We start from the raw sequence: 26,572 nt of genomic DNA, 5'->3' as shown, positions 1-26,572 counted from the left end.
CTGTTTTTAAGCTCATCAAATGGTGGAAACAACCTAATTATTATGATTCCCTTTGACGTGATTAAAAGGGAAGTTCACAGAAAGCAGTAGAAAATTGATTTTGTAACTAAGTCAGAGGTAGGAAATTTTGTAACAAGAAGAAAGAGGAGTACAGCATTCAGAGAAAGAATGGCCTCTAAAGCTACATTGCCTGAGGTGAATCCTGACTCTGACACTAGCTGTATAACCTTGAACGAGTTATTTCATTTCTCTGTGCCTCAGTTTCCTGATCTATAAAATGGGGATGATGGTGATAATAGCTAACTCATAGGGTTGTAAGGATTGAATGAATTAATGTATTTTAGCAGTTAGAATAGTACCTGTCAGTCCTAAGTGCTCCATAGATACCATTTTCTATTAATATTTTATGGTTATTGTTTGATTATTATTTTAGGATTTATTTAATATGCTTGATTTGATCTCTATTTATAAATAGCTGTAATTCCTAAATGGAATGGATTACTTAATGGGTATAGACTACTTAATGGGTTTGGGATGAAACAAGAATGGTCATCGCACAACATTGTGGCTGTACTAATTAGGACTGAATTGTACATTTTAAAAGGGTTAGTTTTATGTTATGTGAATTTATGCAAATATTCTTAAATACTGGTTTTCACTTTTGCACACTTGAGAGATGTGACACATTCGCATACTAACAGTAACTCACTGCACCACTCAACTCATCCAAGACACTAACCATCCCTCTCTCAGCCGCAGGCATGCAAGAGGTTGGAGGGGCATGCATTTTTTTTTTTAAAGCCTCATGGGTGATTCTGATAAGTTTACCTTATTGAGAGTCATTACTCTGAAGCACAAACTTGCAATGGGTCTACAAAATTTCATCATATGTACACATCATAATTTATTAACCAGCTACTGGACATGGGCATTACTTCCAGTTTTCCATGGCCATACTACTGCATTGGCTCTATTTTTATTACTAAATCTTTGTACACCTCTGATTATATTGTTAGGGTAAGTTTGCTACTGAAATTGTTGGCATCAGAATGTATACATGTATTTAATAAGATATTTGATCTCTATAAATAATTCACCTTCCAAAAGGCTTATACCTATTTGAATAAATTCTAATGTATTTTTGGTAGTGAATTTATTATATTTACAGTTAAACCTTTTTCCCATCCTGAAAATTTTATGAAACTGTTTTATGCCAGAATGTAAAACATTATTCATTTTACTCTACTGAAATTTCAAGACTATCGCTCATTATTGGTTATAATAATGTCAACACTCAGCAATCAGAAATTGTTCCTTTCCACATTTATACATTCATTTTGGCATTTAACCTTTTCAGCAGCCTACAGGACACAACAAATCCCTGATGAGAAGATTATTTGGACAATTATAAAGCATTAACATCATTTTCAGACTATCGTTTGAACTTCAGGTTTTAAATGTTTATAGGACCCTGCATGTGATTTGAATTATCACCCATTTCTTTTTATTTTCCTTTCTTTCATTATTTTACTTTACATCTGTGAATGATAATGGAAAAACTCTTTTCCCCATTTTGGTTATCAGACATTTCATATGTTGAAATTTTCCCTTCCTTTTATTTCATACCAAGCTCTAGAATCTTTTATTTTTTATTGGAGTAGAGTTGATTTACAAGTTGTGTTAGTTTCTACTGTACAGCAAAGTGAATCACGTGTTCAGTTCAGTTCAGTTCAGTCGCTCAGTCGTGTCCGACTCTCCGCAACCCCATGAATCACAGCACGCCAGGCCTCCCTGTCCATCACCAACTCCCGGAGTTCACTCAAACTCATGTCCACAGAGTCGGTGATGCCATCCAGCCATCTCATTCTCCGTCGTCCCCTTCTCCTCCCGCCCCCAACCTTTCCCAGCATCAGAGTCTTTTCCAGTGAGTCAACTCGTCGCATGAGGTGGCCAAAGTATTGCAGTTTCAGCTTTAGCATCAGTCCCTCCAATGAACACCCAGGATTGATCTCCCTTAGAATGGACTGGTTGGATCTCCTTGCAGTATAAGGGACTCTCAAGAGTCTTCTCCAATGCCACAGTTCAAAAGCATCGATTCTTCGGCAATCAGCCTTCTTCACAGTCCAACTCTCACATCCATACATGACAACGGGAAAAACCATTGCCTTGACTAGACGGACCTTGGTTAGCAAAGTAATGTCTCTGCTTTTTAATATACTATCAAGGTTGGTCATAACTTTCCTTCCAAGGAGCAAGCGTCTTTGAATCACATGTACATATACATATATCCCTTCTTTTTTGGATTTCCTTCCCATTTAGAACAGCACAGCTGACTCTATTAAACTGAGCTTAATACTTCAGTTTTTTTTAATCCTCTAGAAGCAATGCTTCTTCTATAAACTACATAGTCCTGAGCACGGGACTAGATATGAGGATTGTATTTTCTCAGACTGAATATTAGGATGCATGAGACAAACTGTGCTTCAGGCTGTCTGAAAAATCTGTGCTCTATGGGTATGTGTCTCTTAAGGAGGCATTCCTGTACTCTAACCCTGGGTGCCATTTACATGAAGGAGTTACTGTGCAAGGGGGGGCGGGGGATGTGAAACGGCTGTGGGTGCCTGAGCTTGTCTATCTAGGGAAGAAGCTCAGGAGGGAATCTGTTCTAGAAACCATCCTCTTTGGTTCATGAATTAGAAAGCAAATTTCCCTATAGTGAACTATGTCAAAGATATTCTGTACAAATAGAAGTAATATCCTGTATTTGGGTAGGTTTATTGCAATCAGTTCAGGAAATGGTGAGCTGCATCCACATAATTCAGTTTAAAGGTTAAAACCATTTATTCCTTGTATATACAGAAGTGGAGGGAGATTTCTGATAACTTCCTATGATTTTCCTTTATTGATTTTGCAGATTACAAAAATATAGCCTGCGTTACTTCTCTGACTTACCAGTTGGTCTCTTGGGTTCCTGTACTTTGCAGAACTAGAAAAAAATTGTTGAGGAATGCTGTTTCCAGTACTCACTGTCCAGTGCAATAGCCACTAGGCATATGTAGCTACTGATACTTTAATTTTAACTAATAAATAAAATTTAAAATTTGATTTCTCAGTTGCACTAGCCACATTTCAGTTGCTCAGTACCACATGTGGCTGGTGGCTACAGTTTAGGGCAGTACAGGTGTAAGACCTTTCCATCATCATGGAAAGTTCTGTTGTACAGCACTGCTACCTGCCAGAGTTCTGAGACCCCTAAGGAGCATCTTTGAGAGGCCAGCCGGGAAGCTCTAATTAGCTGCCTTTTGTCAATCTGAGCTATCCCTGGTGGCTCAGATGGTAAAGCATCTGCCTGCAATGCAGGAGACCTGGGTTCAATCCCTGGGTCAGGAAGATCCCCTGGAGAAGGAAATGGCAGCCCACTCCAATACTCTTGCCTGGAAAATTCCGTGGACGGAGGAGCCTAGTAGGCTACAGTCCATGGGATCGCAAAGAGTCGGACACAACTGAGTGACTTCACTCTCACTTTTGTCAATCTTCCCCTTTCTGTCAATTCAACAAGAGCTTACTTAAGGATTTATCAAGGACCTTTGTGCCCTAATGAAAACCAGCGCTTATACCCACAGTCCTCTCACTACCGGAGAGGACAGCACATGAGCACAAAGATGGTGGGCTCCAGCCACTCAGAGCAGTAAATCTGGTATCCAAAGGGCACCTTTGATTCTGAAAACTGAAAACTGTTATTCTGGTATGAACAGTTACATAAATAATAACTGACATGAGTTTGATCTTCCAATATTTTACAAAGCAATTCTATGAATTTCTGATTCTGAAATGCAGAATTTATTACTTCCAAAGTTAGTCTGGCTTTTTAAAGTTATTATATACATTAAAAGATCATCTTTATAAAATACTTTTACACAGACCCAAAAGGATTCCTCAGTTATTTATTCCATGCAATTGCTCTTGTGCTATGCTAAGTCACTTCAGTCATGACCAACTCTTTGCGATCCTATGGACCATAGCCCGCCAGGCTCCTCTGCCCATGGGATTCTCCAGGCAAGAATACTGGAGTGGGTTGTCATGTCCTTCTCCAGGGGATCTTCCCAACCCAGGGATCGAACCTGCATCTCTTAAGTCTCCTGCATTGGCAGACAGGTACTCTACCACTAGCACCACCTGGGAAGCCCCACAATTGCTCTTAAATATAGCCATACTGACTATACCAACAAGTCTCATTTTTAATCTTCAGAGATGATAGCACAACCTCCTTTAATCATGTGTCCTGACTTAATTATGAAATTCTAGGTTTTAGAGTTGTGTTTATACTGTGCTTAAGAAAGTGAAGAGAAACTAAAAAGCCTCTTGATGAAAGTGAAAGAGGAGAGTGAAAAGGTTGGTTTGAAGCTCAACATTCAGAAAACAAAGATCATGGCATCTGGTCCCATCACTTCAAGGGAAATAGATGGGGAAACAGTGGAAGCAGTGTCAGACTTTATTTTTTTGGGCTCCAAAATCACTGCAGATGCTGATTGCAGCCATGAAATTAAAAGACGCTTACTCCTTGGAAGGAAAGTTATGAGCAACCTAGATAGCATATTAAAAAGCAAAGACATTACTTTGCCAACCAAGGTCCGTCTAGTCAAGGCTATGGTTTTCCCCGTGGTCATGTATGGATGTGAGAGCTGGACTGTGAAGAAAGCTGATCGCCGAAGAATTGATGCTTTTGAACTGTGGTGTTGGAGAAGACTCTTGAGAGTCCCTTGGGCTGCAAGGAGATCCAACCAGTCCATTCTAGAGGAAATCAATCCTGGGTGTTCACTGGAAGGACTGATGCTAAAGCTGAAACTGCAATACTTTGGCCACCTCATGCGATGAGTTGACTCACTGGAAAAGAGTCTGATGCTGGGAGGGATTGAGGGCGGGAGGAGACGGGGACGACAGAGAATGAGATGGATGGATGGCATCACCAACTCAGTTTGAGTGAACTCCGGGAGCTGGTGATGGACAGGGAGGCCTGGCGTGCTGTGATTCATGGGGTCGCAAAGAGTCGGACACGACTGAGCGACTGAACTGAACTAAAGTATCAAATACATGTAGGCTAAATTCATTGGAAGGACTGATGCTAAAGCTGAAACTGCAATACTTTGGCCACCTCATGTGACGAGTTGACTCACTGGAAAAGACTCTGATGCTGGGAAAGGTTGGGGGCGGGAGGAGAAGGGGACGACCGAGAATGAGATGGCTGGATGGCATCACCGACTCTGTGGACATGAGTTTGAGTGAACTCCGGGAGTTGATGATGGACAGGGAGGCCTAGTGTGCTGTGGTTCATGGGGTCGCGGAGAGTCAGACACGACTGAGCAACTGAACTGAACTGAACTGAACTGAAGCTGACTAAACTGAATGATAACTTTGGTTGTGGCTGCATGGAGAAAGATGGGAGGTTCTGATTTAATCAATGATCTTCCTTCATTATCATCTAGGACCTAATTCTTAAATGTAGTCAACCTCAGTCCTTTAACATTTCTGCCTTGAAGTGATTTTTCTAGCCTTTTGGTCATCTCTCTTCAGCTTCAACCTCTCCAGGTTCTCCACCCTTTTTAAGGTTTTGAGTGCAGACGAGTTGACTCACTGGAAAAGACTCTGATGCTGGGAAGGGTTGGGGGCGGGAGGAGAAGGGGACGACGGAGAATGAGATGGCTGGATGGCATCACCGACTCTGTGGACATGAGTTTGAGTGTACTCCAGGAGTTGGTGATGGACAGGGAGGCCTGGCGTGCTGTGATTCATGGGGTCGCGGAGAGTCGGACACGACTGAGCGACTGAACTGAACTGAACTGAACTGATTCTGAATCCTAGTAAGATGATCCTCTCTCAAATTCTTATGTCACACGTTTATTTGTGTGAACCTGTGATGCCTTTTGCCCCCTCAGTATCAGAAATGATTAGATGTGTCCTCACCACTTGGGTACAAAGCCAGTGAGTTATTCTACATCTCATGCTTGCGTGTTTTGTATTTAGACTTTTAAAAATATACCTCCCTGCCCTCTAGCTATCAAGCTTCATGGTTTTTTTTTTTTTTTCTGAGCTCAGTTATGGATCACCAAAAGGGGAGTATTGGCTTTTGACATTGTCTTCAGGTCAGTAATTCATCCATGTTAAACTCTCCTGTTCCCTACTCAATAACTTTGTTGCTTCCTTAAATGTATGCAGTAGTTTAATTTAGCAGAAGTCTGAGCTAACCATTTTTTTGTTGTTGTTTGCTTCCCACTTCCTTAAATGAAACACAGAATCTTCTAGCAGGGAGCATTCCATTTTCATGTTTGACATGTTAACTACAAATATGATTGTGCTTAATTACTTGTACTTCTCTTTTTCTTTGAAGTTAGAATCTTCCTTCTCATTTCTAGGTTAATTTGCTTAGTAGAAAATTGCATCTTTAATATTAGTTATCAGATTGTGAATGGTCTTAAGTCAAAATTGTTGTTTTACTCGAAGCTTATGGGAGTATATCTTCTAGAGTAGATAGAAAAGCTTCTTTATCAAGGATTGAATAAAAGTGGGAAGGTTGAAGAACTACTAGCAGAAGATCTGGTTTTATGTTGTTATAACCCTAGGCTCTTCAATAGCAACAGCATAGTAGGGAGGTTGACAATATACAATCTGGGAACTAAAGCACTTACATAAGAGTTCTTTGTTGTTGTTGTTTAGTCACTCAGTTATGTCTGACTCTCTGCAGCATGCCAGGCCTCCCTGTCCCTCACTATCTCCTGGAGTTTGCCCAAGTTCATGTCCATTGAGTCAGTGATGCTATCCATAAGATGTTTATCCATATAAGAGCTCTATGCTTTCATAAAGTAATGCATCTATCTATTTTTATATATAAAATTTAATCGGACCACAGAAATGTAAATTCATGTATATATTTTCTATAGCTGCTTTCACGCTGAATGGCAGAGATGAATAGTTGCAGCAGAGAACATATGCTCTGCAAGCCTAAAATATTCACTGTGTAGCCCTTTACAGGAAAGTATTTTTGACCCCTGTAATAGTAAAAACCCTTGAACTGGAGAGAGTACTCAGAAGAACTCAATTCTGTCTCCTCCTGATCTGTCTCTTTAAGTTGGCAGCAACCTTAACCAGTTAGTAAGCCCCTCTGAACCTGTTTCCTCATCTGCTAAATACGTCTTTTTAGAATGAATCATTTTTATGGTTGACTCTCAAACTCTAATAAAATTCTATAAATCCATAATCTGTTTTGGACCCATTTTGCATTGAACTTTTGAGCCCACATGCAGTCACTGTGTTTCAGTTCATTTCAGTTGCTCAGTCATCTCCGGCTCTTTGCGACCCCATGAATCTCAGCACGCCAGGCCTCCCTGTCCATCACCAACTCCCGGAGTTCACCCAAACTCATGTCCATCGAGTTGGTGATGCCATCCAGCCATCTCATCCTCTGTCGTCCCCTTCTCCTCCTGCCCCCAATCCTTCCCAGCATCAGGGTCTTTTCCAGTGAGTCAACTCTTCATATGAGGTGTCCAAAGTATTGGAGTTTCAGCTTCAACATCAGTCCTTCCAATGAACACCCAGGACTGATCTCTTTTAGATGGACTGGTTGGATCTCCTTGCAGTCCAAGGGACTCTCAAGAGTCTTCTCCAGCACCACAGTTCAAAAGCATCAATTCTTCGGCACTCAGCTTTCTTCACAGTCGAACTCTCACATCCATACATGACTACTGGAAAAACTATAACCTTGACTAGACGGACCTTTGTTGGCAAAATAATGTCTCTGCTTTTTAATATACTATCTAGGTTGGTCATAACATTCCTTCCAAGGAGTAAGCATCTTTTAATTTCATGACCGCAATCACCATCTGCAGTGATTTTGGAGCCCAAAAATATAAAGTCTGACACTGTTTCCACTGTTTCTCCATCTATTTCCCATGAAGTGATGGGACCAGATGCCATGATCTTAGTTTTCTGAATGTTGAGCTGAAGCCAACCTTTTCACTCTCCTCTTTCACTTTCATCAAGAGGCTTTTGAGTTCCTCTTCACTTTCTGCCATAAGGGTGGTGTCATCTGCATATCTCAGGTGATTGATATTTCTCCCGGCAATCTTGATTCCAGCTTGTGCTTCTTCCAGCCCAGCGTTCCTCATGATGTACTCTGCATATAAGTTAAATAAGCAAGGTGACAATATACAGCCATGACTTACTCCTTTTTCTATCTGGAACCAGTCTGTTGTTCCATGTCCAGTTCTAACTGTTGCTTCCTAGCCTGCATACAGGTTTCTCAAAAGGCAGGTCAGGTGGTCTGGTATGCCCATCTCTTTCAGAATTTTCCAGTTAATTGTGATCCACACAGTCAAAGGCTTTGGCATAGTCAATAAAGCAGAAATAGATGTGTTTCTGGAACTCTCTTGCTTTCTCCATGATCCAGCGGATGTTGGCAATTTGATCTCTGGTTCCTCTGCCTTTTCTAAAACCAGCTTGAACATCTGGAAGTTCATGGTTCACGAATTGCTAAAGCCTGGCTTGGAGAATTTTGAGCACAACTTTACTAGCGTGTGAGATGAGTGCAATTGTGCGGTAGTTTGAGCTTTCTTTGGCATTGCCTTTCTTTGGGATTGGAATGAAGACTGACCTTTTCCAGTACTGTGGCCACTGCTGAGTTTTCCACATTTGCTGGCATAGTGAGTGTAGCACTTTCACAGCATCATCTTTCAGGATTTGAATAGCTCAACTGGAATTCCATCACCTCCACTAGCTTTGTTCGTAGTGACGCTTTCTAAGGCCCACTTGACCTCACATTCCAGGATATCTGGCTCTAGTGATGTAAGTGATCACACCATCGTGATTATCTGGGTCATGAAGATCTTTTTTGCACAGTTCTTCTGTGTATTCTTGCTACCTCTTCTTAATATCTTCTGCTTCTGTTAGGTCCATACCATTTCTGTCCTTTATCAAGCCCATCTTTGCATGAAATGTTCCCTTGGTATCTCTAATTTTCTTGAAGAGATCTCTAGTCTTTCCCATTCTATTGTTTTCCTCTATTGCTTTGCATTGATGGCTGAGGAAGGCTTTCTTATCTCTCCTTGCTGTTCTTTGGAACTCTGCATTCAGATGCTTTTATCTTTCCTTTTCTCCTTTGCCTTTCGCTTCTCTTCTTTTCACAGCTATTTGTAAGGCCTCCTCAGACAGCCATTTTGCTTTTTTGCATTTCTTTTCCATGGGGATGGTCTTGGTCCCTGTCTCCTGTACAATGTCACGAACCTCCGTCCTTAGTTCATCAGGCACTCTAGCTATCAGATCTAGTCCCTTAAATCTATTTCTCACTTCCACTGTATAATCATAAGGGATTTGACTTAGGTCATACCCGAATGGTCTAGTGGTTTTCCCTATGTTCTTCAATTTAAGTCTGAATTTGGCAATAAGGAGTTCATGATCTGAGCCACAGTCAGCTCCTGGTCTTGTTTTTGCTGACTGTATAGAGCTTCTCCATCTTTGGCTGCAAAGAATATGATCAATCTGATTTCGGTGTTGACCATCTGGTGATGTCCATGTGTAGAGTCTTCTCTTGTGTTGTTGGAAGAGGGTGTTTGCTATGACCAGTGCATTCTCTTGGCAAAACTCTATTAACCTTTATGCTGCTTCATTCCGTGCTCCAGGGCCAAATTTGCCTGTTTCTCCAGGTGTTTCTTGACTTCCTACTTTTGCATTCCAGTCCCCTATAATTAAAAGGACATCTTTTTTGGGTGTTAGTTCTAAAAGGTCTTCTAGGTCTTCATAGAACCGTTCAACTTCGGCTTCTTCAGCATTACTGGTTGGGGCATAGACTTGAATCACCGTGATATTGAATGGTTTGCCTTTGAAACGAACAGAGATCATTCTGTCGTTTTTGAGATTGCATCCAAGTACTGCATTTCGGACTCTTTTATTGACCATTATGGCTACTCCATTTCTTCGAAGGGATTCCTGCCCACAGTAGTAGATACAATGGTCATCTGAGTTAAATTCACCAATTCCAGTCCATTTTAGTTCACTGATTCCTAGAATGTTAAGATTCACTCTTGCCATCTCCTGTTTGACCACTTCCAATTTGCCTTGATTCATGGACCTAACATTCTAGGTTCCTATGCAGTATTGCTCTTTACAGCATCAGACCTTGCTTCTATCACCAGTCACATCCACTACTGGGTATTGTTTTTGCTTTGGCTCCATCCCTTCATTCTTTCTGGTGTTATTTCTCCACTGATCTCCAGTAGCATATTGGGCACTTACCAACCTGGGGAGTTCCTCTTTCGGTATCCTATCATTTTGCCTTTTCATACTGTTCATGGAGTTCTCAAGGCAAGTATACTGAAGTGGTTTGCCATTCCCTTCTCCAGTAGACCACATTCTGTCAGACCTCTCCACCATGACCTGTCCATCTTGGGTGGCCCCACACGGCATGGCTTAGTTTCATTGAGTTAGACAAGGCTGTGGTCTGCGTGATCAGATTGGCTAGTTTTCTGTGATTATGGTTTCAGTGTGTCTGCCCTCTGATACCCTCTCACAACACCTACTATCTTACTTGGGTTTCTCCTACCTTGGACGTGTGGTATCTCTTCACAGCTGCTCCAGCAAAGTGCAGCCATTTCTCCTTACCTTGGACAAGGTCGCCCCTCCTGACCTTGAAGGTGGAGTAGCTCCTCTCGGCCCCCCTGCGCCCGTGCAGCGAGTAGGTCCTCTCAGCCACCGTTCCTGACCTCGGAGGTGGGGTGGCTCCTCCCGGCCACCACCCCTGACCTCGGATGTGGGGTGGCTCCTCCCGGCCACTCCTGCGCTGTCGCAGCCTGGCATTCTCAGTTGCCGCCCCTGACCTTGGGCGTGGGGTAGACCTCTTGGCCGCGCCTCTGCGCAGCCGCCGCCATGCTTCTGCGTGGTCCGGCGCAGCCGCTGCCGCACCTCTGCAGCAGCCGTCACTGTGTTTAGAGAGCTAAATAAGCAAAACTGCTACCATAAGGCAGATAAATCAGGAACTTGCTACTATTGTTGCAAAAGAATTTACCTCTCAGGGTTCTTTTAAATAGTGCTTTTCTAGTAAAAGTTTTTCTAGATCTTTGGCTACAGTGGTATTTAATAGCTAGAACAGGCCTTAAAACATGAAACTAATGTAGTAAGAAACTCAGCTGAACTTTATTTGAAAATAAATTATCTCAAAATTTTTAATTTCAGTGTGTGGAAAGCATGTGCTATGACCTATAAAATTCCATTTTCACCCAGCTTTTAGAGAACATATATAAAGTGGAATAAGCTTCTACTACAGGAAGAAGAACTCAACATTCAGTACAATTATTTTCATAAAATTCTGCATGAGACACTCTCAGGCATTAACCTTGGACTTTTGGAAATCTGAAAGTTGCATGGAATGGTATCATCATCAAGATCACTTCTCTATTTTTTGCTCTTCCCTCTTTTGTCTTTTTCAATTTATATTTGTAGAAAGAAACCTTATATAACCACCCCGCTAAAAATAAACCTTGTAGGAATGTGTTTCTATTAATAATGTTATTAGAATTACTAATGATTATTTATCATTTTATTATGCATTATTGTGATGATTGGGGCTTCCCAGATGGAGCTAATGTTAAATAATCTGCCTGCCAGTGCAGGAGACAAGGGAGATGCAGGTTAGACCCTTGGGTCACCAAGATCCCCTGGAGGAGGAAATGGCAGCCCACTCCAGTATTCTTGCCTGGAAAATCCCATGGACAGAGGAGTCTGATGAGCTACAGTCCATGGAGTTGCAAAGAGTCAGACATGACTGAGCACACACTCATAAATAGATTGTGATTATCAATGATATTTAATGAATCCCTGCATTCACAAAAGATTCATCATTTTTTTCCAAGAAAATCTAAGAGTTCAGTATTTAAAATTTAGACTTAGGCTACTTTACACTTAGACTACAAGGGTGATATGATACTCAGGCTACCTAAGTGAGCAATTCTATCTAGAGCAGCAAAGACTTTGCTCAGGTTCTAGCTACATATTAATAGTTGTTATATGAGTCGCTAAGTCATGTCTGACTCTTTGTTTATTTAGCTCTCTAAACACAGTAACAATTTGCACTTACAAAATGCTTTATGGTTCACAAAGCACTTTCATAAACATTACGACTTTTGACAGTCATGTAAGGTAAGCTACGTTACTTTTAATATCCTCACTGTGTGAGAAAACCTCAAGAGGTTAAATGATTAACTCAAGTAAGGTCATGCAGATGAAAAGTGGCAGCACCAAGGAACACACCTGGATATTCTGACCTACGCCTAACACTCACGTGATTGAACACTTACAAATATTATCATTCTTGTTACTGAAACAATCATTCCCAACATTTTTCTACCCAGTAATCTTAAGAGATGTCATGGACTCAGTATGATAGTGATTCTGAGCTAGGAATCAAGGAATCAAGGAATCAAGGGAGGCGTCATGTGCTTTAAAATAGTCAAGATGTAGTTGATTCTGCTGGGTAGCCTAATTGAGAATTACTGTACAAAAGTAATGCATAGTCATTATTAGTTTCAAAAAGAAAGGGAAAAAAGATTTTAAAAAAGAAAAATGACTTCATTCTTACTATCCAAGAATAATTAATACTATTAACATTTTAATATATATTCAGTCTTTTATGTCTTGATTAACTTTTCAAAAATAAGATCATACTATAGATTTTCAAAAACTTTTTTTGTGTAATTCATCACAAGCACCTTATCATTTCATTAAACACTCTTCTGCTGCATCATTTTATAGTGAGTGCAGAATATTTCATTGTCTAATACATGCTTAAGTTCAAGATGTAAATGGTTTCATATACTTCTGCAGTCCCTGACAGTGTTATTCTGGTATATGTGTATGTGCTTTATCTAAAAGAATTCAAAATTATTTTAAGCCACCTCTTTTCTAGCTATCATTTCCTATATATTCGACCTCCTGAATAATTCTTAAATGGGCTTCCCTGGTGGCTCAGACAGTAAAGAGTCTGCCTGCAGTGTGGGAGACCCAGATTCAATCCCTGGGTTGGGAAAACCCCATGGAGAAGGAAATGGCAACCCACTCCAGTATTCTTGCCTGGAAAATCCCAAGGAGAGAGGAGCCTGGCAGGCTATAGTCCATGGGGTCGCAAAGAGTTGGACACGCCTGAATGAACATATCCATCTGTGTCCATATTTCTTAAATAACCATTTGGTAGTTAACTTTTTTGTATTTATGTATTTTTATCAATGCTTTTATTGAAGTATAGTTGATTTATAATGTATTAATTTCTGCTGTACAACAAAGTGATTCATTCTTTTTTATATATTTATTTCAATTATGGTTTAATCATAGGATATTGAATGTAATTCTCTGTGCTATACACTTAGACCTTGTTGTTTATTGTATTTTTTTTTTAATAATATATATTTTCAGGAATTTCCTGGCTTAACCAAGTCCATTGGTTAAGACTTCATGCTTTCATTGTTGAGGGCCCAGGTTCAATCCCTGGTCAGGGAATTAAGATCCCACAAGCCTCATGGCACAGCCAAAAACAAAAGAAAAATTTTAAATATATATATATATTAATATCTATTTTTTTTATCTCTTTGCTTTAGGGTGCAGTGCTAGCAGCTGTGTCAAGTCACAAATTCAACTCATTCTATGGGGATCCCCCTGAAGAGTTGCCAGATTTCTCTGAAGACCCTACCTCCTCAGGTAATTGAATCATTCATTCATTCACCAGAGTGAATCATGTGGTGTCTACATCCTTTCTCATTATGAATAAACTTTTCCTATGAATCTAGTTCTGCTCTCTAAGAAATTCTAAGGAAGTTTGTCAGCAGCCAGATTCCATCCCCATGTATCTGATTACTTTTTTGTTTTAGTACCAAAATTGCTTTCCCCTACTGCTCCAAGCCGACATTTCACTTTATTTTTAACATCGAGAATACTTCTTCCCCTTTCCTCCCTCCAGACCCAACATTGCACTTCATCCAATCCAACATTTGTAGTCAGCCTTCTTGAATCTTTGTGATTACCTTCTACCTCAACACAAATTTCTGATGTAAAATTTTCCCCATATCAACTGTAGCAGATCAGACTTTGGAACAACACTGCTTTTAATTGAATCTTTCGATGTAAAACTGTCTTGTGAATTATCTCTTGAAACGATTTACAGGTTCTTCTCTTTTTATAAAGTTTATAACATGTCTATACAAGCATTCAAGGGGGAGGAACGTAGAAGAATTATCTGTTTTGATGAAATGTCTATAGGTACTCCTGAAAAAACTCACTAGTGTTCACAAAACTATTTTTTAAAATGCTCAGATTTCCATCCCACCGTGAGGTAGTCTCAAGGATTATTTGCTAAAAATACATAGGACCCATTTGTGTGTATACGCAAATGCATGTATATGTGTTAGTTTTTAATTTTCATTTGTGTGTTTATTAACTCCTACATCATACGTCCTCTGGCATCAGCTTTTCTTTCTTTCATTAGAATTACTCAGTGTTTGTCATTTGGTTGACTCTGTACTGATGATTTGGTTTTTGTACTCTTGCACTGGCTCATTCAGTGTTCATGTATTACCATTGGAATCAGGGCCCAGAGCCCTTCCTAAAGCATGAGTTGTTTGTCCTTCATGGCTAGCCATATAGGAAGAATGGATGTGCTAATGCTTCTTTCATGTTGGAACCGTGAGCATTTGTCAATACTTATGCTTCTTCTTTCCTCTGTTATACACATGGGTGCACATACATGCTTACATACACATGTACACACAGAGTTTCTGACCAATTGGTATGTACTTATACCTTGTGCAAAATAACAGGATCAAATTTCCCATTCCAACAGCTATATAGTTCCTCATTTTGACCTTTACCAATTGGGATGTGACTCTTCCTCTTTTGAGTGAAGGTGATTTCCAAAAACATTTATAAATGGGAATCTTAGAGAAGAGACTCTGAGGAGGAGGACTTGCTCTTTTCCTCTCTTGCTGACTTGGTAATTATCCAGAGTCCTTCCCACATTAAAGGCTGTAGTTGTGTTACTGGTATGTTCCCCAACGCTCCCTATTGTTTCATGTCTGTGTTTTTTTCTTCCAGTCCATTTTGTTCTCTCCATTCATAGCTTTTTGTTGTTTTTAACTCGAAACTCCTCCTTCCCTCTTCACACTCAGATTACAGTTAACCCTTTCTAGGGGGAGTGGATCTAATGAGTTTTATGTTATACTGTGACTATGTGATATAGTCACATACTTGGAATAATATATTTAGAGATTTGGGGCCAAGATCTCTAATTCCATTTTCATCTTTAGCAATAGGAAGACAGTAGGACAGTCCTTGCAACAGCTTCATAGACCTGATTCTTTACTGTTGCCCCATAATATTTACCTCTGCTTAACAAGAGTTTAATGAGCTCTTAAGTATTCCTTTCTGTGAAGAGCTGGATTTTTCTTCTAGGGAAAGGAATTGTCTACAGTTATAAACATGCTTATTTTCTATTAAACACATTTTCATTGCTCAATTTTTTCTGTTTTTTTTTCCAGTATAATCTCTCAATGATATTGTTGAAATAGTTTCTGATTACAGTCCTTGCTTTTTAAACAAAAAAGAAATTTCTTACACTGTCTTGCAAGCCCTCGAATTAGTTATTCACAATTTTGCATTCCTTATTGCTTCCCCTTCCTGTCGACTCATCCTATCTTTTTTAAAATTTCCACATCTTAAGGATCCTAAAAGCAGTCTATTTGATATGCTGAATGTCTCTAAAATATTTTTAAATGGCACTGTCCAGCTGCTAACAATAAAAGATAAAATTGTTATGCAGTATACGTGTCTGATCATCTACCCTAAATGAAGAGGAAATCTTTATATAGTCAGATGTCAAAACAAAGGAGATTTTTCAAGAAAATTCTAATGTTTTCCTGAATTTCACATGGCTAGCAGGAATTATTCATATGTTCCTAAAATTAAATTTTTTAATTTATTTTTTAATTGGAGGATAATTACTTTACAATATTGTGATGGTTTTTTAACTTTTAATAATAAGCCATTTAAAGGGAGGCATTATATATTACCGTCAGCATTATTTACCAAATATCTATCTTTACAAATTTTTTTTCTCCAACTGTAATGTAAAAGTAATGGTTATATGGTTGGTTGCAGAAAGCCTTTATTTTACCTAGATTCATATAAGGGCTTTACACTTTTATAAATTAGCACAGCTATATATTAATTTTTCAAAGTATTTTTATTTTTAATATTCTTCTCAATTTTTAAACCTAAATTCTTCTCTATTTAATTCTAGTCCTTTAATTCTCCATCATTTAAGTTCCCAACGTTATCCTTTCCACTGTCTTTCTGTCAAAATTTGCATGGGTTTGTTTTACAGTACAAAACATAAAGCACTTTCCATTGTTACCTGAGAGTTCTTCCAGAAAACCCATTTCAAAAAGAGAAAAGTGATGATAAAGCATGTACTTGTTGGGCAGGGGTGAGGGGTTGGAGAAAGAGGAGTTAGAAAATAGTCCTTTCTTGAGACAGACTGTTTTTCATCTTTAGGTAATGCCTTTTCTGTTCTTTCTATGAAATAATAGTGAATGGTAGTTTGGTAAATTGTTTTTCTTAAAGACCTTGCTTGACCAAATTAAAAGCTGTCAATCCTGTGTTAGTGCAAATTCTATTCAAAATTATAATTAAAATTTTTAAAAAATTTAACAGAGCCTCTCATTAACAGCGGAAAAAAATAATTGAAAACAAATCAACCGGTCCTCTAAAGAAGAGTTTAACATGTTTAGGTATGCTGTTTGCATTGTAAAATAATTTTTATATAAGAGGTTTTTTTCCTATTTTGACTATTGAAATAAGTCAGTTATACATTCTCCAGAAATTGTTAGGCTTAATCTTAAGATAAACAGTATATTGTTGCTTTGTTATTTACCAATTCCAAGTGGAAATATTCTGTTCTCATATTTCAAATCAAAGAAACCACTCAGAACCCAGCGAATGTGCTCTCAGAACACAAGGGCTTACTTGGGGCTCAGCTAAGAGACTCTGCTTCTTGTGGCTCATCTACTGAGCCCAACTGTGGCTTGATAACCTGCTTGCTCTAAAATCATACTGTTTGTTGTTTGTCCATATGCTGCCTTCCTCCTAGGACTTCTAGCAGCAGAAAGTAGGTATCCCTTTGTTTTCCTCTAAGGTTTATCTTTTATGCAAAAGTGTTTGGCTTTGCATGGTTCATAATCAGCTTGACTTTATCCTCAGCTGTTTCTGCTTAGATGTTTGTGTATGAATTTTAACACTGCCTGGCCATAGAATAAAAACTTGGATGCACTGATTTCCTGGAGCATTGTTACACAAATACTACTAACTTCTTATTTCTTTCATAAGAGGAAAAAGAGGCAGTGTTAAAATTTTAAGCGCACTTAATATTATTTCACATCTTAATTTCCAGCACAAATACATTATTCTGGGAGAAGGCTAACAATTTATTTTATAGTTTGCTTTCAAGAAACCTTTCAGGGTAAGTGAATGTTCCTTTAATTGTTATATAATCTATAAGCAGTTTTTATTACTGTTACTATTTTCAGTATTGCTATGGAGCTATGAAATAAATTCCTGGATTTATGTCTCTTAACAACTTCTACCATCAGAAAGAACCTAAGAATAATATAATGGCTAGATTTTAATTACAAAAAGATATAATTTGAGTAACTGAGAATAGTAAAGTAAAATGTATATAAGAAATTACATACACACAAATGAGTATTAGTAAAATTAAGGCAATCTAAACGAGATGGGTGGATTGTATCAATGTCAGTATTCTGGTTGTGATATTACACAGTAGTTTTTTAAAAAGTTACCAGTGGGGAAACTGAGCAAAGTATACACGGGATCTCTATATTATTTCTTAACAACTGCATATAAATCTACAATTATCTCAGTAATAATTTCAGTTAAAGCAATAGAATAAATCTTTACTTCAGCATTGTGCTTACTAGGAGGAAAGTATATAAGAGACGAAGATGAATAGAAAATCTGGGTGCTAATAACAAAATTCATTGTCACACTTTCTTGTATTAGTTACTCGTAGCTCAAATGGCAGCCAATTTAATATAAAAATCTCACAGTATGTTAGTTATCTGTTGGTCTCTAATGAATAATGTCAAGGCAGCATTTATCATCTCACAGTTTCTGTTGGTCAGGAATCTGGGCATGGCTTAGCTGAGTACCCCTGGCTTAAGATCTCTTTTGACTCTGAAGTCAAGATGTCATCCAGAGCTGTGATCTCACCTGAAGGTCCAACTGTAGAGGGAATCCTCTTCCACACTCACTCACCTGGTTGTTGATAGGCTTCAGTTCTGCTCACAGCCTTGAAGTTTACTTCCCCTGGCACAGATAATCAAAGAGAGAGGGCAAATGTAAGAGAGTGTACCCAAGACACAACCACCGTTCTTATAACCTAATCTCAGAAATAACATTCTATCCCTTCTGCCCTATTCTGTTTGTTACAACTGAGTTAATAAGTCCAGCCTACACTCCAGGGAAAGGACTGATTATATGAGGGCATGAATACCAGCAGTCAGGGATCTTGGGGGCCATCTCAGAGGCTGCCCACTATGTACATGTTAATGACCATTGAAATATAAGATACTTCCCATTTGTAACTGGTTTTGTTTCTCCAGATTTAGTACCCTTCTTTTTTTTTTTTTTTTTTGAATCAAGTAGATCTATTGTGTCATTTGGGGATGAAAGCATCTTGAAGGTATCAAGTAGTGCTTTTCCTTAGTTGTAAAGTCTTATACGGTGGTGGTGGTGGTGTAGTCGCTAAATCGTATGTGACTCTTGCAACCCCATGGTTGTAGCCCGCCAGGTTCCTCTGTCCATGGAATTTCCCAGACAAGAATACTGGATTGGGTTGCCACCATTTCCTTATATGAAAGGGCACTTAACAACCAACAGAATGTTATTTAAAGTATTTTGACAAATTTGTGCCCAATGATGTTGCTATTTAGAAATATAGATTGCTTTAACAAGTATAATGGCATTAGAATTATGGTATCTGTACTCTGATAGAATACATTTGCAGAGTTTTTACTTCTTTTAACTAGTAAATTTTAAGTCATCTGCACTATAATCAATGGCTTCCCTGGTGGCTCAGCAGTAAAGAATCTGCCTACAGTGCAGGAGACACAGGTTCAATCCTTGGGTCGGGAAGATCTCCTGGAGAAGGAAATGACAACCCATTCCAGCATTCTTGCCTGGGAAATCCCACAGACAGAAGAGCCTGGTGGGCTACAATCCATGGGGTTGAAACAACAAAAACAACTATAATCTATATATAAAAAATCTAATGCATTTATCACCATGTGTAAGTTTTCATAACTTGAATTGGATAGAGCACAGATGCTTAAGTCCAAAATACAATTTTCATTCACTATAGGTTATAACTTGACTAATAACCAAAATTTGCTTTGTGCCGTGGGATTAAAAGCTATTGTCCAGGGGTAAAGGTATGGGGAAGAGACTGACTTCAAAGAAGGAGCTTTTGTGGAGTGATGAAAATGTGCACCTAAATTGATGAATTTTAACTTAATCCTACCTTAGTAAGCAGATTTTTGTAATGCTACTGTTCTTGCCAGGAAGGACTTTGAGTAGTTGATATGAATGTGTGCATACTGATTCAGTGTTATATAAATAGGACTGCTAAAGTAATAGGAAATAGAGGTTATTGATAACTCTCCAGGTGAAACTAGACTAGATTGAGATACTGAATTTGCTCAGTGATATTGGGTTTTACAGCTATACATATAATTTTTAAATATATACATATAAATCTTTGTTACTGAAATAACTGCATACATGGATATATACTATTTATCAGATGTATACAGTGTATACATTTATGAAAACTCATTGGATGATACACTTAAGATTTGTGTATTTCACTCTATATAAATTTTACCTGAGAGAGAGAAAGAGAGGGGAGTATTAAAATCTATGCTGCTGTGTTTAGAGGTGAAGTGTACTAATGTTGACCACTCTGCCACTTACTTTGAGATGAATGATAAATAAGGTGAATTGATGTGTGGATAGATATGTGATAAAGCAAATACTGCAGACTGTTAATTGTAGAATCTAGATAGTGAATACGATTCTTTCAACTTTTTATATGTTTGATATTGTTCATAGTAAAGCTGGGGGAAAGAGTTTTAAGGCAGACTCTACCTACTTTGGGACTTCCCTGGTGGCTCAGACAGTAAAGCGTCTGCCTGCAGTGCAGGAGACCCGGGTTCGATCCCTGGGTTGGGAAGATCCCCTGGAGAAGGAAATGGCAACCCACTCCAGTACTCTTGCCTGGAAAATTCCGTGGACTGAGGAGCCTAGTGAGCTACAGTCCATGGGGTTGCAAAGAGTCGGGCACGACTGAGCGACTTCACTTTCACTTTCGCTTTCTACCTACTTTAACACTGAGAACAGTTTAAGCATTCTACTATTTATTTTTCTGTCCTTCTTTCAGGTTATTTTTACTCAGTCAACATTTTTATGAGACTTTTCTACTTCTAACGAAACAGTTCTAGACTCAAAGCTTTTAAATCATATTTTTAAAACAATTGACATATTTATGCTTTATTGCTTATTATTTCATAACAGTAGCAGAAAACTTTTGAGAAAGTTGTATCCATGAGATTCCTAGGAAAGGTAGACATGTTCAAAGTTAAAATGTATGATTATTAACCTGTTGTTTAGATACAAACTTGATGATCAAATGAATTAGGCAGAAGCTAAAGTAAAATACTATTCCAAAGGCAGGGCTTGATTACTTTCTAATAAATTTATCATTGTGAAAGTTTAGACCAAGAGATTATTCAAGTGTGTTGGTAAGGGTAAAACATGGTTTCAGGAGGGATCAGTCTGTAGTGGAAGAACTAGGTGCTAGAGGCCTGGTTTCTATGACTCAACTGCTGTGGCCCCAGGGTCATTTAACATGAAAGAGCCTCCTTTTTTTCCAAATATAGAAACACTTGTCTTCAGGGCAGGGCTATTGTGGAATCACATAACATAATAAGCATAAAACACATGTTGGAAATTATAAACTGTTACACAAATATAAGTAGTAAAATAATTTTCATTATGACTTTGAGGAAACAGTGCCATAAAATAAACTTTCCTGTGGTTATATGTTTCTTATTACAATATTTTCAATGCTTCAGAATTTGCTCAGAAAACAGGAATTTTTAAATTATTTTTAATTGGAGGAAAATTCCTTTACAATGTTGTGATGGTTTCTGCCATACCACAATGCAAATCAGCCATAATAATACATATATCCCCTCCCGCCCCTCCTCCCCAGTCTGTCTCACCCCCTAAATTGCCCCTCCCCCCACCCATTTCACTCCTCTAGGTTGTCACAAAACACTAGGCTGGGCTCCCAGGGTTATTTAGCACCTTCTGACCAGTCGTCTGTTTTATACATGGTAGTTTGTGTATGTCAATGCTACTTTCAGAAAAAAACAATAAGTTTAATCAAACATATTTTATAGTGTTTTTTTGTACAAAATACTCTGCAAAATATAGCCTAGAAAGCAAAAGTGAATGGGATACCTACAGTCCTGCCATTAGATAAATTGCCCTCTGAGGTGAACTTACATATTATTTACTGATTTTTTTTTTTCAAGATAGTCACAAGTTCATTCAGGGGTTTTATAGGAAAAAAACATCCTTTTCAGTTTTTGAGAAAAGTGAGTACTTTCAGATATGACAGTTATTGATCAACAAAATATATACTAGTGACAGCCTAAGAGCCTGTGTGTGTTGTTGTGTTACATTCATTACTACTTCTGCCTCTGTATGTAAAACAGTAGCAATGGAGAAGCCCCAGAAATGTCTTTGTGTATATTAATGTTTTATAATGAATTGAAAACTTATGAGATTTTACGTGACTTGGTGTTGAACTGCAGATATCAGGTTACCCATCTGTGAGATGTGGTTATGCTGGTCATACTCAAAGAAAGAATGAACGAAACTAGAAGCAGTGTCAGGAGAGGTGTTAAAACGATCAAAGGTAAAGAAAGATCTTGAGGTTAGACCAAAAATATGTGTTTATTCAGTATGAAAAGACAAAGGAGGGTTGGAATAAGGACTATTAAGTTTCCTAGTTAATGACAGAAACTTTTAAATTAGGGACACTTTTCAGAGCTTGAAAGAGGCAACTTGAGCACACCTGTGGAAATACTGCCTTTCATGATTGAAAACCTACAAAGTTAATCACATTTGGGTACAAGATCAGACTATAAATCAGTTCAGAAAAGGTGACAGATCCAAGGAAATTAAATAGAACTGTTGACCTGGTAGGTCTTACCTACTAGAGACACAGGCTAATGGTTGCCCTTGTGCTTTCCAGCAAAGCATCCACTGGATCTGTCAGAGCGGATTGGAAACCTAGGTGGAGGTGTTGAATTCCTGCTCATCCACCTCTTTGGGCTTCCCTAGTGGCTCAACTGGTAAAGAATCCGCCTGCAGTGAGGGAGACCTGGGTTTGATCCCTGGGTTGGGAAGATCCCCTGGAGAGGGGAACAGCTGACCCACTCCAGTATTCTGGCCTTGAGAATTCCATGGACTGTATAGTCCATGGGGTCGTGATAGCTTAACGTGAACAATGTCGGATTCATGGTCTCTGAAGAAGATTTAGCTTTGGGACCAGGGACCAGGCTTGATTACTCAAGAGCTTTTGTATAGCAGAGTTTTATTAAAGTATGAAAAGAGACAGAGAAAGCTTCTGACATAGACATCAGAGGGAGGATGGAGAGTGCCCCACTCACTAGCCTTAGAAAAGGGAGTTATATACTTCTTTAATTGGTTATTACCAATTAAATCAAAAGAATGTCTCAAGGTTGTAAAGTTCTTACTAGACCCAGTCCCTTCCCTTGTGGCTCAGCTGATAAAGAATCTGCCTGCCAAGCAGGAGACCTGGGTTCAGTCCCTGGGTTGGGAAGATCCCCTGGAGAAGGGAAAGGCTACCCACTCCACTATTCTGGCCTAGAGAATTCCATGGACTATATAGTCCATGGGGCCACAAAGAGTCAGACATGACTGAGGGGCTTTCACGTCTTCACTTCAGACCCACTCCCACAATTTACATTTTAAGATGACAGATTTATAACTTAACAATAGAAAGATCTTACCAGACCCACTCCCATAATATACATTTTAAGATAACAGATTTGGAGAAGGAAATGGCAACCCACTCCAGGATTCTTGCCTAGAGAATTCTGTGGACAGAGGAGCCTGGTGGGCTGCTGTCCATGGGATCGCACAGAGTCGGACACGACTGAAGCGACTTAGGTAGCTAGCTAGCTAAGATAACAGATTAGTCAGAAGGTTTTCAGGAAGGAGAAATTGTCCTCAAGCAGGATACATTGTTGTTATATAATCCTTAGTATAGAGTTTAAACTGAGTTGTTTTTTTGTGTGTAATCATCAGTTCCAGGCTTTAAAAAATTTTTTTACATGACTAAGACTAAGGAATGTAGAGGGAAAAAAAGATGTTTGTCCTTTCCCCCTCCCAGACCCCTCTCTCCACTTCTTATCAACCTGCCTAGGAATTGACTCTCAGTCGCAAAGAGTGACATGATTGAGTGACTTGAACTTTGACCTCTTCTCTGAGACTGTCCCAGCTTCTCCCTGGGCAGCCTGTTTCTGTGCCACTTTAGTTTTTACCTCCTCTAAATCATTTGCTTCAGGGTATAATGTGCCTACTTCACACACCTGCATGAGAGCCCTTTCCTTGAGACCGGGGATCGTATCTGTTTTCCTTGAAACCCCTGCCTCATACCTGGCAAAAAGCAGGAACGTGATAAAAGTTTTGCTTATTGTCTGACCTCAGTTCAGTTCAGTCACTCAGTTGTGTCCGACTCTCCGCGACCCCATGAATCACAGCACACCAGGCCTCCCTGTCCATCACCAACTCCCAGAGTTCACTCAAACTCATGTCCACAGAGTCGGTGATGCCATCCAGCCATCTCATTCTCTGTCGTCCCCTTCTCCTCCCGCCCCCAACCTTTCCCAGCATCAGAGTCTTTTCCAGTGAGTCAACTCGTCGCATGAGGTGGCCAACGTATTGCAGTTTCAGCTTTAGCATTGTCTAACCTAGTAGGATTCAAATTCTTTTCTAACCTCCATATCCATGCATAAAGTGCGTGTCACTTCTTGTTGAAAGTTCTCCCTGCATTTCCTAGTCCAGCCAGTTACCATAGAAAGTCAAGAAGCGCATATACTTTGGATCCAGACACACTGGGGTTGAGTCCTGGCTTTACCACTTCTAGCTGTGACCTTCCTTGACCTCTCTGATCCTCAATTCCCTATCTAGAAAGGTCGGGTACTGTATTTACCTTACTATGTTGTCCTGGGGATGTGCCCGGCACAAACACTCAGGAATTGGGAGTTGCTCTTATCATTGTTTCTTTAATACTTAATTCAAGGCATACTTTGTGGAGATAATGAAATTAATCAAATATCGGCCTGCCTGAAGGACCTCGCAGCACAGAAATGAAGAGTGAGCAAGTGCACATGTTGGGTAATACATGGAGATGCTTGTAGGACAGGGATTGCACAGAGCTTTGGGAGTTCACAAACCAACAAATGATACGTCCCTGGTCTGATACAGCCAAAATTGCTTCCCAATGGTTAGACTTACCATCTTAGAATTCGCTAGATACAAGCTTGTTTTATTTTAATTTTATAGTATTAATAAACTACTACATAGAATAGATAGAATAGATTAGCATAAGCAATGCTGGATAGAGACAATAAAAACTAGATAAGATTCCACTAAGATAACTGAGTGGAAATAGTAATTAGCTTTCTCTGCTCTCTGTTAAGTTTTTTAATATACAAAAAAAAAATCCACATTTCATTAGTATTTTTGTTGTTGCAGTTAATCCAAAAGCTTAGAACTGGCTTTAGTAACTTTATAAACCTGGCATCATATAATTCTGTTGTTGATGATGTACCAGGATCAAGGACTCGGTGAAATATTTGGGACTAATTTCTTCACATGACCTGTTGCTTTCCAAGGCTTTTAGTAAGGGATGACAAGAGACCTGACTTTTAACTAATTTCCAGTTTTTTTTTTTCCTTCTCAGAACAAAGTAAAAGTCCTGAGATGAGCAGGGAGAAGGAAGTGGATTAGATTAATACACTTTTAAGACTAGCAGGGCAAATGAGGACTGGTTTCTGCTTTGTACCTTTTTTATTCCACTTAGTGTCCACTTAATGTTTTCAATGAAGACATAGCAATAGCCTGGTAGGTGTAATTATTCAACATTTAAAAGTATTCACAGTCCTGTCAACAGATTAATGGTAAACTGTGGCACATCCCTGCCATAGACAGGTGCCAGGAATAAGAAGGATTAAACTATTGATACATGCAACAACTTGGATGAATTTCCAGAGAGTTATGCCGAGTCAAAAAAGCCAGTCCCAAAAGGTTGCACACCATATTGTTTCATTTATATAGATCCCTTGAAATGACAAAATTATAGAAATGGAGAACAGGTTAGTAGTTGCCAGGCAGGGGTTAGGAGGTAGGAAGGACAGGAGGGAAATTATTGCAGTTATAAGAGGGCAACATGAAGGATCCTTGGGGTGATGGAAATATGCTGTAGCTGGACTATATCAATGTCAATATTCCTGGTTATGATATGTGACAGTTTACAAGATGTTACCACAGTGGGGAAACTGGGTGAAGGGTACATGATATCTTTCCATATTATCTCATACAAGTTCATATGGATCTACAATTATCTGAAAGGAGAAAAGTCAAATTTTTTAAAAAATTAACTACAGTAATTTCCACATAGATAACCACTTAATGTGTCTTAAGCCCCAAATTTTTAAAATAATTAAATACTACAAAAAGCAGTTGCTCGTATAGCTACTTTTTTTCTATTGTAGAAACCTTAGAACGTATGGACAAACACAGAATGAAATAGAAGCAGGAAAATAAATATAATTACTATTATCTTTTTGGTATTTTTCATTCTGTTGGGTTTTTTTCTGAATTTGTATTTTTTTTCAGTTATAATTGGGGGTACACAGTTTATGTGGTTTTGCCTTCTGCTCTCTGAAATTTTATACCACGCAGATTTCTGTCTTTAAAATTCTTCAAAAACAAATTTCATGTGGCTGTGTATTCCATTTCATGGATGTTCTACAGTTTATATAATCATTCTCTAATTATTAGATATTTATCCATTTTATATGATAGATATCCTGACACATAAATCTTTCTACAATTCCTATTTTTTCCTTAACGTACATTTTTGTGAATAGAAATCCGGAATTAAAGTGCATGAGCATTTTTGAGGTTCTTTGATATAAATTATCAGATTGCTTTGTGGAAAAGCAGTACTCTTCCCCATTCCCATCTCCCCACTCTGACCACCATCACAGTTGTGACAATCAAAAGTGTTTCCAGACATTGCCAAATGTCCCCCTGAGGGGCAAAGTTGCTGCTGGTTGAAAACTACAGAACTAAGATTTACATGTGCAGT

General features: G+C 38.8%; 1 protein-coding gene across 8 annotated transcripts in view; it reads left to right on the top strand.

The window, feature by feature from the left end:
* CASK (calcium/calmodulin dependent serine protein kinase) overlaps positions 1–26,572 on the top strand; it is a 387,791-nt gene that overhangs the window by 266,609 nt on the left and 94,610 nt on the right. For all 8 annotated transcript variants that reach the window (XM_055393922.2, XM_055393920.2, XM_055393918.2 and 5 more), the window contains exon 10: positions 13,632–13,731. In XM_055393922.2, coding sequence (XP_055249897.1) covers positions 13,632–13,731 — 100 coding nt within the window. The remainder of the gene's footprint in view (positions 1–13,631; positions 13,732–26,572) is intronic.

The sequence above is a fragment of the Moschus berezovskii genome, chromosome X (assembly GCF_049115385.1).
Source record: "Moschus berezovskii isolate FMDL1 chromosome X, NW_MosBer_1.0, whole genome shotgun sequence".
In the NCBI taxonomy this organism is placed as follows: domain Eukaryota; kingdom Metazoa; phylum Chordata; class Mammalia; order Artiodactyla; family Moschidae; genus Moschus; species Moschus berezovskii.
Note: the sequence above shows the minus strand (reverse complement) of the source record. Positions and strands in the feature narration are given on the sequence as shown.